The 16,173-nt window shown below is 40.2% G+C and overlaps 1 protein-coding gene across 4 annotated transcripts in view; it reads right to left on the minus strand.

Moving 5' to 3' along the window:
* The window catches only part of CAMTA1 (calmodulin binding transcription activator 1), a 690,484-nt gene that overhangs the window by 666,229 nt on the left and 8,082 nt on the right, over window positions 1-16,173 (minus strand). For all 4 annotated transcript variants that reach the window (XM_081870725.1, XM_081870727.1, XM_081870724.1 and 1 more), the window contains exon 2: window positions 7,697-7,815. In XM_081870725.1, coding sequence (XP_081726851.1) covers window positions 7,697-7,815 — 119 coding nt within the window. The remainder of the gene's footprint in view (window positions 1-7,696; window positions 7,816-16,173) is intronic.

A 16,173-nucleotide genomic window follows, 5' to 3' on the forward strand; every position in this document is an offset into this window, starting at 1 on the left:
GTATTTTGATGACCTCCTTATATAGGCTGCCAAAACATTACAAGCAACTTACTTGACCACAAAGCACTCAACTCATTGCATTTACATTCCATACAAAGGACATCAGAGGATTGTTCACAACATATTTTTGTACTGTGGCCTAAGAAGTTATTGCTACTTTCACATTTTTGGGGGTGGGGACAACCCCAGCACATTCAGCCAAGTAGAAATAGTTGATTTTGATACTACACAATATTAGCAAATTAGTTCCACCAAGAATAGTAGTCAAGCATGACAGCCTATTGCTTCTCTTTCTACTCACCCATCCTTCTATGTGAAAAATACTTTATTTACCCGACTCATTGAGGGGCAGTTGGAACACACCAGCGTTGGCACCATTTTAAAAAATGGACTGATGTTTCATAGCCAGCCTACCTTATAGGATAGCTTAGGGGGAGAAAGCCACTCTGCCAGTAGCTTTCTGTAACAGGGAGGTTGCTACTGATTAATACCTAAAGCTACTGTGACAGGCTGGCTGCAAGGTGCTCACAAACAGAAGAATTGCAGTAGGCAGATATTGACCTTCACTTGTGATTCTCTGTATTGCTGCAGAATTCTACTCCTGAATTCCTCTGGGGTTCCTGATCTATCAGTATCTTGGCTTCTTGCACACAGTGGCTGCTGCATAGCTGCTTAGAAAGCAGAATTGCATTCAGTCATCAGGGTGGGGGAGACTGGCATAGTAACTTTGGATTTAGATGCAACTGGCTTCATCAGCCTGGATTCCTAGAAAATCACATGCACTTTTGTTTTTTTGGGGGGGGGGCACCGTCAAGATTTCTACACTATGCCAGGTGTTTTGTCTTCATCCCTCCCCTATACTCCTTTCTCTGGTGACAGCCATAGCAAGAGAAAGAACTTTCTCCCTATTACCAGCACAAGCAATTTACCAAAATATCAGACCGGGGACATTAAGCCCGAAATCTGCAAGTGTGAACATTGCTACAAGACAGGGCAATGGAAAACTACAAAGAGACTTATAGGTCATAACTAAGGTGCTCTCATGAAGGAAACTAAAAGGAGAAAATGAACTTAGCAGTCAAATGTTTCTCAGAATACTGAAGCTGTGTATTTTTACCAAAACATTTTCTATCATGTGCAGTACAAATTGGCTTGGTGTTCAGCCCCCTGATAGGAGAGTGTCTTTTGTACTGCTGAACTAAAGATGTGCAAATGTGCCTGCTTACACGACCTATTCCTAAAACACATAAGTCTGTGGCTTTGATGTTTCTTGGAGAACAGAGATTGCTACAGTACATTCCGTAACTCCAGCTCTAAACTTCACAACAGACAGCTGCGCCTGTGATTAACAGCAGGTAACCTCAGTTTCTGTCAATTTAATGAACTCTGCCAAGACAGAAAGGCACTGTGGAAGCCAAGAGGCATGAAGTCCCTGTGTAAAGAGATTTCGGAAACTTCACCAGGGAAGAGTTTGCTCTGTATAACTTCATGAGAGTAATTCCTTCCAATATAAAATAATGTGTGGACTACATTGCAAATAAAAACAATAATGTTGGGACCCAATTAAACTGACAGCTTCTGGCACTGATGTTCTGTATCTTTTTATCACAATGGCATTACATTATACAACACTTAGAGGGAGGAAACCATGAAGGCTGCCAGAATGGAATAGGCATCTGCTCATTCCAGTGAGGACAGGGAAAGCAACTTTGAAATCAACAGAGCTGGGCAGTATCCACCTTGCTTGCTGGCTTCCCTTTATAAAGGCCAATTTATGGACAAAGCCCTTCATAAATATTGGCTAGGAGATCACTGCAAAGCTTGTCTTGCTGCTCCCACAAAAAGGGCATTTCAGAAATGTAAGCATTTGGTTCCTGAAAAGAGTGAGCCCACATAATAAAAATGTCTATGCACCCTGAAAGCTTGTTAGCCAACCTGGCCAGTACAGATTGTCCACCAACCACTGTAGATACTCTATTTCATGAACCAATCAAATCATCCAACGCTCTTGTAACTATCATTAACTATATTACAAGTAAACCATAGGTAAGGGTGAAACCTTGTTTCCTGCAAACATTCCAAAAACCAAATCTCTTGCTGGTTACAATTAAGAAGAACATTGTGAACCTTGCAATTTACAGGGGTCAGGTTCCTGACTGATGTTGTCCTGTGAAACATGGCACCATTTTCACTTGCTACCAATACCATATTATTATTATTATTATTATTATTATTATTATTATTATTAATTTTGTATACCACCCTATACCCACAAGTCAAAGAATTGGAGATATGGAAGGGATTCCCCAAGGGTCATCCAATCCAACCCTCTGCAATGCAGGAATCTAAACCAAAGAATCCATGACAGATGGCCATCCAACAGCAACATCATCTAGCCCACAGTTCACCAGTTTCTTTGCAAGAATATTGTGTGAGACTTTATCAAAAGCCTTACTGAAATCAAGATACACTACATCCATAGCATTCCACTGATCCAACATGCTTGTAAGTCAAAAAGTAAATCAAATCAAAAATAAATATTTAAAAAGTAATAAGATTAGTCTGGCATGACTTATTTTTAAGAAACCCATGCTGGCTCTTAGTATTCACTGCATGCTTTTCTAAGTGCTAACAAACCAGCTGTTTAATAATCTGTTCTAGAACCTTTCCTGGTATTAATATCAAGTTGACAGGTCAGTAGTTATCTACCGTATTTTTCGCCCTATAACACGCACCCAACCATAACACGTAGTTTTTAGACAAGGAAAATCCATAGGCATGCCACCCGTAGGCATTCCCTCCATAACACGCACAGACATTTCCTCTTACTTTCTAGGAGGAAAAAAGTTAGTGTTATGGTGCAAAAAATGCAGTAGGTCTTCTCTTTTTCCATTTCTGAATGGGGACAACATTTGCCTACTTCAGGTTTGCAGGGACCTTATCTGTCTCAAAGAATTCTCAAGGATATCAGTGAAATCAGTGAAACAGCCACCGCTGTCTTTTAATCAAGCAAATAATCCAAATTCTTCCAAATCTTACTTTGTTTACCCTAACTTTCAACTTAAGTCCATCCCATCTGCCCAACCCCAAACGTTTTCCAGTAGCTGGCAAACACCTGTACTTGCACAGAGCTGCAGGGCCTCTACAAATACAATTTGATGCAAGGGAAAGTTTCAGCTAGTAAAGTGAAGGTGTCTGGCCATTTCATTTTCCCCTCCTAGCTGGTGGCTACAAAACTGAATCCTTGGCATTAGTGATAGGGGTTTCCCAGGATTTGATTTTATTTTATTTATTTTTTTCTGATGCCCTAGGGTGATCTCATTTAGCATATCCGCTTTAGTTTAGTGAACAAAGCTTAAAAAGTGCCCCAAGTTAATCTTCTGTCCCAACACACCACAAGTATTTGACTTCAAATATATATATTCTCTCACATACTTACTAGGGATAATCACCTCAAAGACATTAAATATAGCTTTGAAACAGCTATGATTGTCTAATATTGTATTTGCTATTAACACTTATTCATTGTTACTTAATGAACTTATGCAATGGAAATTTTTCCATGGAAGAATAAAGTTCTGTCCCACATCATTGTTTACCACTACAGCTTTGATGGTCAAATGGGAATGGTTCCTTTCAACATCTTCTCCAGAGATGTGCATATATTGTAAGTTGCTTTAAGTACAATTTTTAACAAAAAGGCAGCATACAAATTAAATCAAAATTGAATCTAATCTCAAACACTCAATAGAAGCCAATCACAACTCCAAGAAAAAGACTGCATGTACAGACAAAAAAAATCACACTGCGGTATGAACAAGTGTTAGGGAATCGCAAGAATGTGGTATGAGTAGTTTGTAATTTCAACCCCAAGTAATGGAGCGACCACCCTCTTCCTTTGCTGAAAAAGCCAGAGGCGGCGCTGCCATATAAAAGCAGTATTAGCCTGAGTATAACAGGAATTCTTTAAAAGGCATATAAATTGATATGCATCATATACTGCTGGAGAAGTTAATTGGTAGCGAACTTAAGCAATGATGGCTGTACAAACCCTTAACTTTTATTCCCCCCAACCATCAAATATATATTAGTCTGTCTCAACCACGTGAAGCCACAATGACATTATCAAACTAACTTCTGATATAATTTACCTTCTCCAATTTGAAAGGAAAAAAATGAACAAGTAGTGTTTTTTCTGACAAGAACAGACACCATGACTTTTATTTTAAAAGAGACAGCATTTGGGCAACTACGTATTTCCAAACGCTTTAAGTGACTCGCCACAAACTAATAGCAAATCCCTCATCAGGAGGCTGTATACCTTTCCCATCACCCACAACTTCAGATGTTACTTTACTAAATGGAAGGTTTGAGACTATCCTTCCTCCAAGTTTCCCTCTTCCTTCCAGGACTTGATCTGAACCACCCTGTGCTACAGCTGTCCTGTCCATTTTACAGATAAGAAAATGTGCTCTATGGTCATAGAATCATAGAATCTTACGAGTTGGATCTAGTCCATAGAATCTAGTCCAACCCCCTGCAATGCAGGAATCTCAGCTAAAGCATCCATGACAGATGAACACCTAACCTCTTCTTAAAAACCTCCAAGGAAGGAGAGTCCACCACCTCTCATGGGAGTCTGTTTCACTGCTGAACAGCTCTTACTGTCAGAAAGTTTATCTGAATGTTTAGTTGGAATCTTCTTTCTTGCAACTTGAAGCCTCGTTCAACCCACATTTTACCAGCTTCCTCACAAGAATATCATGGGGCACTTTGTCAAAAGCCTTACTGAAATCAAGATACACTATGTCCAAGGCATTTCCCTGATCCACTAAGTTTGTAATTCCATCAAAAAAGGAAATCAGATTGGTCTGGCATGACTTATTTTTGGGAAACCCATGCTGGGTCTTAGTATTTACAGCATCCTTTTCTCACAGGCTGATTGTTGAATTAACTAGGACCTTCCCTTGTATCAATGTCAAGCTCACCGGCCGGTAGTTACCTAGGTCTTCCTTTTCCCCCTTTTTGAAGATGGGAACAACATTTCCCCACCTCCAGTCTGTAGGGACCTCACCTGTTCTCCAAGAATTCTCAAAGATAAAAGAACAACTGCTCTTTTTTTGAGAAAGAGTGCAGTAAAAATGAAACTGCAGCTCTGAAGAACTTGAAACCATTTGCTTTAATCTCTCCATAAAGACGTATCTTCAACTTCAAGAGCACCATCTGCAAAGTCAACAATTTATTTCGTGCCTTATCATACAACTGTTTATGCTGCATAACTCAAAGTAGAACACACATTTGTGATCAACACTATTCTAAGAACAAAGCAAGTTGCTCCATAGGTCACAATTGCAATTTGTTCTATGGCTTACACAGAGAATGTGCCATCTTTCCCACAAAACTGCTAATACAACTCCTGTCCACAGGCTCTTGGAGGCCTTCTCCAGCCCTCCCCGACCAGCAGTACACAAGCCAATAGAGGCTGTTCTGTCATCATGCCCCACCCTCCCGGAATGAAGCCATTCTTCAAACCGATTGATGTGGACCATGCTGTATCTCAGAGCTACAGCTGGCAATGTATCTGGGCACCTTTTGTTTCTATGATTATTCCAAACATACTCGCACTCTTTAAAAAGTATTTAGAATCATTAAGTGCTCCATTTGTTACGGAACCATCTTTCAGAAATCTTTAACCTACAAGAGCATTTCTGTATCTTACTCAGGGGAGAGGGGTCCTCATTGGTATCCTGTATGAATGACAGTAAGATCAGCCCTTACATTAGGGACAGGAGGCTATGACCCTTCAGATGTTGTTGGTCTACAACACCCACTATACCATGTTGGCTGATGCTCATGTGGGGAAAGAGTCCAACAACATCGAGGACCACAGGCCCATTCCCATCCCTGCCCTATATCTATCTAACTGTACTGAGGAAGTACTATTGTTGCTTCTCACTCAGCTGCTTCTTGCCTAAACCCAAACAGGAATTCAAATCTCCAGTCTATGCAGAAGTTCTAGGCCTAAGGAATCAACATATCGTGAATAACTAATCTGTGGCAGCCAGTCCCACAAGTTTTTATGAATGGCACTTGGCTATTTTCATATCCTTCAAAGCAGAAATGGAAAAGACCAGAGATTTGGTTAAAATCAGAGAAAACACTTTTGAGAAAGACCAAAAGATATTGGCCCACAGGCTTGATAGGCTTGATACTCTCTTTAGAAGGAATTGACTTTTCTCTTTCTTACTCATCCGCTAAAAGCTGCAGAACTTTCAAAATGGTTTGCAAACGACATCAAGAGTACTACGTGGAAAAGCTTTACTAATTACAGAGACAGAGTCAAATTGTGCATGGCTGCAAGACAAATAGCCAAGTAAAGCTACAACGAAGCCAACAGAAGTTATCACCTAAGATGTCAGAACTCAGGAACCACAAAAAGCTTTTTTAAAAAATCCATGAAATACTAAACAAGTTACCAAAGGTAGACAGTGGGAAATCAAGGATAATATAACTTTGCTATCAACACTTTTTCCCACTTGTGAAGGTGCATGTTCTACACCACAGATACAATCCTGTCAAAGGTAAGTAAATCCCATTGACTGCACACATGCTTATAATTTTCCACTAAAATAAATGGAATGTTAAGAGCATTGAACTTAAGCTAGATGGTGCCCCCAATTTATGATGAACCCTTCTGAAATAAGTTACCAGATAAAGGTATTGAAGCAACTCTGACAACTAGCAAGTTAACTATCAAATATACATTTCCCTCACAGATTGTTAGTTGCATATATTCACAACTACTTACAAGCCACTTATTCTTGACAAACCTATACTTTCCTACAAGCTGCAAGTAGAACCTTTGCAGAGTGTGACTGCTTAAACGCAGTGCCCAGCCCAAAGTTACACTGAAATACTTGATATGCAAGGAACAATCCAAACAAAGATTATGCTCTTTAAAGACCCACCCATTTCAACAGCAGAGATTTAAGCCTGTGCTTAACTCTGTAGAAGTCAACAAAGAGCTTGGATAGAGTTCACATCTCTTCACATATTTTTGCATTATAACAAACCACACTTGACCACTATATCTTGGAATTTAAAAGGTTTGATTTTTAAAAATTGACATGAGAATGCTACATTCCTCAGAGACTAAATATTTCTCAAAGCCTTTATGCACATTACCAAATGTTTCATACGTGGCTAGATTTCATTCTTTATACCGTCAAGAGGATGCTATATTAAAGCAATTTGAAAAGCAGGGAAGTTATTGTGCAAGCAGGGTCAAGAGCAGTTCTGCTGTTGGGAAGTTTTATCATCTTCCTCCTGTCTTTATCAAATTAACACTTGAGACAAAGATGCACCATAGCTACGTCTTCATTAATTCCTGACAAATGTAAGAGCATTTACATCAGATTCACACAGATCTTAACTATACCTTGGAGAGAAGCAAAATGCAAGACATGCAAACAAATGCCAACACCTGCCACATGCAGCAGAGCCCATAAATTCTGCCTCTTTGTTTTTAAAAACACAAACAATTCAAACTTCGTGCTAAGTTTCCAATGACTTGATTGACAATTCTTGCTGGGGGAGGGGGATGGTGGCAGAGCCTTTCTGAACAAGATTTTGATTCCAATGTGATATGATTTAAACAATCCAGCCAGTCAAAAACACAGAAATTGGATGTATCTACCTCGTTAGTGTTCCAACGGTGCCTCTCTTTTGGTAAACTGGAACATTTTGGTAGACATTCAAGCAGCTTTTTCGGTAAAAAGATTTTTACATGACTTCCATTGCTGTTTCCATGATCATCTACAAAGAGGAAAAAAGTAAATACAATACATCAGAAACAAGACTTAGAACTTATTCCTCCTCTCTGATGCAAAAGGTTCAAGTTCTCTCTCTCTCTCTCTCTCTCTCTCTCTCACACACACACACACACACACACACAGAGAGAGAGAGAGAGAGAGAGAATTCATCTGCATAACTTGTCGCATTACGAATACCACTTGTGACCATAAGGCTATGAGCCACTACAAATCTAAGCTTGTACCACATACATAATAGTCCCTTGATCTCACAAGCGGAGACTAAGTTTATGAGCTGACATCTTTCCAAACCAACCACACAAGCTGCCAGCAGCTTTGTTCCCAAGTGGTACTAAATGAAGTGTCAGAACAGCAAATCCAATCTCTGCTGCCACTTCTACAGAAGACATTCCCAGTACCCCAGTATGCCTTCTATACAAGGGAGAGCTAAAGAGATAATTTTAAACTACAATCCCTTTGGGGATTTGTTTATTTTTTAAATCATGAATAGTCCTAGATTATAGCAATAGAGCCTGAGTCCTGGGTTTGGTGTAGGGTTGACCACAAACCAGAAAGAGTACAACAAATAACTTCCAGTTCTAGACTGGAAAATAATGCAAAATAATGTTCTCTATTCACTATCTCCACACACACACAAAAATCAGGTATGACAGTTGAAGGGCAAGTTCAATAGTGCTGAGAGTGTCAGGTCAGTATGAGAGATCATGTATGGTTCAGTAATACCACAACAACTCTTGACACTTCTGCAAATGATTGGAGCAGTCACAGGTTACTTGAAAAACAGAATCTGAATTGGAAAATTCATCTGGAATCTCATTAGCCAAGGTTTGCTCTTGGCTTACTGCTTGCGGTATGTTTTGAGAGAAACAGATCATGAGCGCTTGTTTGCAAGTAACACTGAGCCAGCTTCTGGTTTATTTCCCTCCCAATGCAACGAAGGCAGGAATAGGGGGAGTAAATGCACCAGCACATTGTTTGCCTTCATTAAGCAACAGCTTGTTTTTAACTATGCTTTAAAGTGACATGTGACCTAGGCCACTGTGCTACTGATTCATTTTATTCAACAACACATTTTGAGAAATGAATACGTTTCCATGGGAAAGCATAGTACCAGAATTTTTTTCCTGCTCTGGATCACTGCATAAGCCATATAACCATAGCATCCCAATCCTCACATACAAAAGGGCAGAAGCCTGGCCATTGCAAACTGCTATAGTCTCCTGAAGCAACACAATAGCTACTGAATGGCTACTAAACCACAAAGTCTCCCAGATGTCTAGAGTGAGCTGGAGCATGGCCGCCTACATGGATACGTGGAGACCAAACCCAAGTCATGATGGACAGGAAGGCTGCACAGCTGTGGGGAGGGTTTGTTCTTCTCAACTTAAATTCCTATGATTACTCTACAGCATGTACTGTCCAAGGTGCTGTAAAAAAAAAGCTTATACCAGTTAAAAATAAATATGGCCCTCTCTCCAGATTTTTCAGCAGGTATGTTTGTATAATCAAAGATCTGAAAGCAAAAGCAAAAGTTTGGATAACAAAAAGGAAAACATAAATGCAGTACAAGCAACCTAGCAGTGAATTATTCTACTATCAGCCTTAGTTGTGTGCATTGAGCACATTTGAGGATTTGTTAGAGTACCACATCCGGGCCTAAAATAAGGTGTAGGTAACAAGTGGCTATTCATATAGGCTGCATTTAATTTGCAGAAAAGAGGGGGGCAAACAGACATAGAAATAACATCTTATCCCATTGCAAAGTAGATTATCTTCCACTGACATTTCCAAATGTTTTTCTACTTCCAGTCTTACACAAGGAATAATGTGCATGGTCTAAAATACAGTCCTCAAGAAAGACTTGTATTATAAGCATCTATCAGCTTCACCAGACAAAAAAGTACTATAAAATGTTTAAGCTCAGGCAGGAAGCAGAGCCAGGTCAAGACAGACAGGGAAGCTTTACTCTGGGATCAGTGTGGTATAGCGGTTGTCAGTCTAGAACTAGGGAGACCCAAGTTGAAATCCCCTTTAAGCCATGAAGCTCACTGGGTGACTCGGACCAGTCACCAACTCTAAGCCTAACCTACCTCAGAGGGTTGTTAGGAGGATAAAATAGGGGTGGGGAGGGAGAGGGAAGGACTATGCATGCTGCCTTGATGAACTAAGTCTACAGTGAACACCAAAATTACAGAAATGAAGCCTCTCGATTTTATCATTCTCCTTATTTAAAGCAAAGATCTGGCATTCAGATCTAAACTGTCTTTTCGTTCTTTCAAATTCACACTAAGTTGCTGCTTGCATGACAGAACATCAAGCAAAGCTGCTCCTCTTTGAAGCATCTACGTAACATAAAAAGGGAGAGAAAAGGAAGTACCGTTGGGTTACACATGTTCTGATGCCAGAGTAAAGAAACTGTTAAGACATGGAGATCATGCGTCATTTTATTCTTATCAACTTTCGGCAACTGGAGTCACTGCTTAGTACAAACCAAAATATGGAGCCTTTGGTCTGGATATACAGTGGTACCTCTGGATGCGAACGGGATCCGTGTCCCTACAAGAACTATCAACTTTTTATCGCTTCAGGAAGGGGCAGGGAACCTCCAGCTTGCAGAATTAATTAGACCAGCCAGGCTTCCTCATCTGACCCACAAGGCCATTTTGAAAAAGCCATGTGCATCAGCTGTGGGCAGCTGAAGTTGCACTAGGCCAAAAGGGGGGTTGCAGGCACTGCTGATCAGCTGATTGTCAGAGCTTCAAAGCTTATCACAGGGCTTTCAGCAAGAACCAATGGTCAGCTGGTGAATCCTGAGTCTTCTCTTGAGTCCTGCACAGCCAACAACTCTCATGAAGGACCAAACCGGTGAAGGCCTCTTATCCATTTCTTGAACCCATACAAACTTCACATTGACTGGAAGGGTAAAATAGAGCTAAGAACCAAACTGTCACACTTTATACACTGAACTATTCATTTCATGTGCACAGTGGACAAATGCAAAAATTGGGGCAAAGGAGGCAAGAACATGGAGCAGCAAGTGGCAGACCACAACTGAATTCAATATTAGGAACAAGAGCTCCACGTCATTTAAAAAAAAAAAAATCAATACAGCTCAAGCAGAAAAAAATTCCCCATGACAAAATAACAAAGTGGCTACATATTCAGGTAAGGCATCATTCGTAAGTGTCTTGGGTGTAGTACACTAAGCCAAAACTTAGGAATTACTAACTGAACTCAGTGGGACTCAAAAATTGGAAAATTGGACTGGACAGCAGTCCAAGTTCTGCAAAGCAATCATCTAAACTCCATGGTACAAAAATCTTAAAAGTCTTAAAAGTAACTGAGGGAAGGGAGAGAAGGCCAACCAATAAAAGTCCATAAAGGATTCTGAATTAATTACACTCTATAAAGTCTTGGTGGTTTTATAGCCTCATTCACATTCCTTGCACTTCATCCTCCCAAAGGAGGCAACATAGACAATAAAAATTTGAAACATACAACAGCAAACAAATCATGCCTCCCTCCCTTCCTCTATATAAACATACACATACCCCTCTCTCTTTTTTTACCAGTTCTTACATATTTGGTGAGCCAATAGATTTGGAACTGTAGGCCTTTAACTATCAAAGCTTTGGTGCAAATAACTTTTTACTGTTTGCAATGTACATCCCCCACCAAAGGGTCCCATAAAACAGACCTTCCATTTGGGTTCAAAATACTTCATTTAACATACTGTATTTATATTCCACCTCTCCATCCTACAAAGAACCAAGGACACAAGAACAAATCCCTAAGAGCATGATACTGGCCACTGTGACTGCATGTTTATAATATCATCATCATTTATTAATTTATATACCACTTATATGCCAAAATGGCTTCTAACTGGTTTACAAATATAAAACAAATGCACAGAACATGCAGTCTTGTTCTACCTACAGCCTATTCCAACTATACAAAAGCAACACGCTTGCACTGCTTGGCTGTTCTTCCCAACACTGACAAACAGCTGTGTCAGGTCAAGACTTTTCCTGCCCTTGTAATTTCAACACACTAAAGATTAGGTCACAAAAAGGTAATCGTTATGTTTTAGAACAATAGTTCTCAAACTTTTTCTCCACTTAAAAATTGCTGATTGGAGGATTACTTAAATGATTTTTCTGCCTATTGCAGCAATTGTAATGCACTGTGCTGGATTATTTCCAAGAGTATTTTACGGCTTCTTTTATTTCTTATATTGTATTTTACTGTATACCTTCTGAAGAATACATATTGTAATACAATAATATACACAATAAGAATTAAAAGCAGCAATAAAAATACAATTAAAGTTCAATACAATTATTTAATACAGGCATACTGTGAACCACCAGAATGAGGCTTGCAGAAAACCTCTGTTTTAGAACTAAACAATCTGCCACACAAGATCAGGAGGTGGGCAGGAAACCACTGCATGGGCAGGTATACTCCCAACAAATTCAACAGCCAGGATATGAACGCAAACAGTGAAAAGTATTTAATGATGTTACTACTCTTTGGCAGAATCACTAGATTATGCCTCTAAGCAATTTTAGAGTTCAGGGAAGTATTTTTGAGAGAGGAAATAAAGATGTCATTGGAGACATACTGCAGTATGATTATCCAATTCAAGACATTTCTCCTGAAGCTTGGAAAAGTAATATTTTGGACTGAACATCTTGTCGTTTATTTACCCTGCACACAGTTCTTCTGGATCACAAACAAGCTGATTACTCCCATCAAGTTCTCACTACATAATAATGTGATGACAGAACTCCTCAATGCAATTACTCTCATGCAGCTAACTGCTACTACCTATTCAAACTATGTTACTTCTCTGTTCACTTTCGTCTCGCAGCTGACTTAGGTGGATATGTATGGGGGGGGGGGACACGGAGAGAGAGAGCACAGCAGCACCGAGGCCATACTTCACCAAACACTACAGGCCACAAATATCTGAATAGGCTACCTCCTTAACTATATAGACCATCTCGAGAGTGTGGGCCCTCTTGGGTAGTTGTACCACCCACAAATGTTTGAGGGGTGCTGGCCCAAGAGACAACATCCCCGTGGCATCCCCTAAGTTGTAGAATTCCCTCCCCACAGAGGTGCATCTTCAGTAAAGGTAAAGGAACCCCTGACCATTAGGTCCAGCAGTGGCCGACTCTGGGGTTGAGGCGCTCATCTCGCTTTATTGGCCGAGGGAGCTGGCGTACAGCTTCCGGGTCATGTGGCCAGCATGACTAAGCCGCTTCTGTCAAACCAGAGCAGTGCACGGAAACACCGTTTACCTTCCTGTCGGAGCAGTACCTATTTATCTACTTGCACTTTGACATGCTTTTGAGCTGCTAGGTTGGCAGGAGCAGGGACCAAGCAAGGAGCTCACCCCGTCGTGGGGATTCGAACCACCAACCTTCTGATCGGCAAGTCCTAGGCTCTGTGGTTTAACCCACAGCGCCACCCGCGTCCCTATTACACCTTCAGTATATAGATTTTATTGTATGCTGAAAATTCACCTCTTTGCCCCGGCCTTCGACATATATATCTCACCAAATTCTTTTGATTTTAAGCTATTTTAACTGCTTCTAATGTTGCACTGCCATACAACCCTGTAACCTCAGGGTGAAGGGTGTGTAAGAAATCCAGATGATGATGATGATGATGATGATGTACATTCTCAAGCTGCTATCTCTTAAGTCCCATTCAGTTTATGCATGAGAAAGCAGAGTGAAGACGAAATGTATAAAATGAACTGCACAGGTTTGAAGCCAGGCTCAAATCGCCAAGTAAGATCAAATACATCTAAGAATATTATTTAACAAGAAGGTTTAGTGGAAAGGGGGGAGGGAGGGAGAAATTCTGAAAGCGGCAGTAGTAGTGCTAAAAATAGCCATCTGGGTGACAGACTGCAAGCTCAACATGTGCTTGAAAACTGAACAAAGCAGCAATACACGCCAGGGCACTTTCCAGCTCCACGCAGCCTAGCTGGCCTTTTTTGTACAAGCCCTGGAGCGGCTGCATTTGTACCATTTAGGTTTGCTTCCAGGCAGTCGTTTTTCAAAGCCTGCAAAATTGTTTTCTCGCCTTTTACAGGGCACTTGTCTTTTCCATAATTATTGTAAAAGCTAAAGTAGTAAGAGAGAAGAATCTACAAGTATAGGAACAAAATTGCAACAAGAAAAAGTAGTTACCTTACTGAAATTTTTTTAAAAAACCTCTGTACAGTTGTACCTTGGATCCCAAATGCCTTGCAAGTCGAACATTTTGGCTCCCGAACGCCGCAAACCCAGAAGTGAGTGTTCTGGTTTGCGAACATTCTTTGGAACCCGAACGTCCAACGGGGGTTCCGGGGGTTCCAATTGGCTGCAGGAACTTCCTGCAGCCAATCAGAAGCCACACTTTGGTTTCCAAACGTTTTGGAAGTCGAACGACTCCATTCAACTTCTAAGGTACGACTGTATAAAAAATATATATTCCAACATTACAACTTTCACACTGTAAGGTAGTAGATGCCCTACCAAGAAACTCTGCCAATGCTTCCCCAAGCTGGTGCCCATAGATGTTTTGGACTACAACTCCCTTGCCTCAGGCAGCATGTTTAGGAAAGACTTCTTCATAACCAAGATATAAACAGCAGCTGTAGTCAATTTCAAGAAAAGAGCAGGAAGAAGGTAACTACACATAGCATGAAAAGAAGATGTGAGGGGGGAGAAGCCCAAGGACAACACCCTCATTCCCTAATGCTTTCCCTCCAGCAAACCAACCTCCTGCTTCCAGGAAGTCACCAAACAACACACACGATCAACTACAGTCATACCTCGGGTTGAAGTAGCTTCGGGTTAAGCATTTTTGGGTTGTGCTCCGCGGCGACCCAAAAGTAATGGAGTCCATTACTTCTGGGTTTCGCTGCTCGTGCAGGCACTCAAAATGATGTCACGCGCATACACAGAAGCGGCAAATCGCGACCTGCGGACGCGGGTTGCATTCGCTTCAGGATGCGAACTGTACCACTGTACAATATTATGTATCTTCAGCAACTGGTTTTCAGAAGCCCACTGTTTCCAATCCTGGAAACTCCATTCAACAGTTAGAGAGAATAACCAGTGAAGCAGAGCAGGAAAATGTCCATTTCTATTTCCACATAATTTTTTCCCAGTTCTAGAAATGCATAGTTTCTTAATGATTAATCTAATGAGTAGATAGAATGCCACTTGCATTTGGGCAATTTCAACATTTTAATTACTTTCTCAGATGACTTTACCTGGAAAATATTCAATACGTGGGTCTTTGGGCAGATTGAAACTAGCTTATTAATAGGTTTAAATGCCTTGGTATTTTCTTCTTAAATGATATAAGGGAAGTTCATGATGCTGAATAGTCATGTCTTTACAAGAATGGCAATAAAAATAATTTCCAGGGAAAGCTTTGGATTTGTTTAAACACTGAAACCACATTAAGGCTGCAAACCTATACATACTTAGCTTGGACTAAGTCCCAAGAATTCAGTGAGACTTCTGTCCAAGAACACTTGTCTAGGATTGCACCGTAATTGTGCTTCAAATGTTTTTCCTCATCAAATATTTCACTCCAAATATAGCTATAGGAAACTTTAGATTATTATAGAACAGATAAAATTGAGATTGCACATCTATATTTAGTAAACAAACTTTAAAAAGCATCAAATGAAGATGGGAAACTAGGTGCCAATTAATTCAGGGTATTTGACGCATTTTTGGTAGATTATATGATTCAAAATTTCACTCTGAAGAACCATTAAGACCATCTTTCATCTCCCAGAATTTCTCCAACCCCATGCCTTTTTCTACAATATCAGTCCATGGCCATCACCACATCTTCTGGCTCACACAACTGAATTTCATACCATTATTATGCCTTCCTTTTTGTGTGAACTGCTTTTCCTGTAACTGTTTTGAATCTCCTGCCATTGAGTTATTAGATAACCCAAAGCTCTAGTATTACAAGTTAGGACAAAAATATATCTGTACTTTCTCTACATTTTACATAGTTTTAAAAACCATTATTCCCCTTTTAGTCATTTTTCTTCTAATCTAAAAAGCCCCCGATATTTTGCCCATAGTAAAGGTGCTTGAAACCTTTTGATTGCATTGGTTGCCTTTTGAAAAAAGGGGAAAGAGCAGTTATCATTTTTGAGATGAAGCAACCAGAACAGTAACCCCTATTTCAAATGCAGTTGCACTAGGCCAAATAATACCGGTCTCAGGAGAGAATAGCCTTACAGACCTGTACGCTCTTGTTTTCATTCCCATTTGATTCCTGATAATCACTAGCAAAGAACTTGTCC

The sequence above is a fragment of the Podarcis erhardii genome (assembly GCF_964252035.2).
Source record: "Podarcis erhardii genome assembly, chromosome: 7".
Taxonomy (NCBI): Eukaryota; Metazoa; Chordata; class Lepidosauria; order Squamata; family Lacertidae; genus Podarcis; species Podarcis erhardii.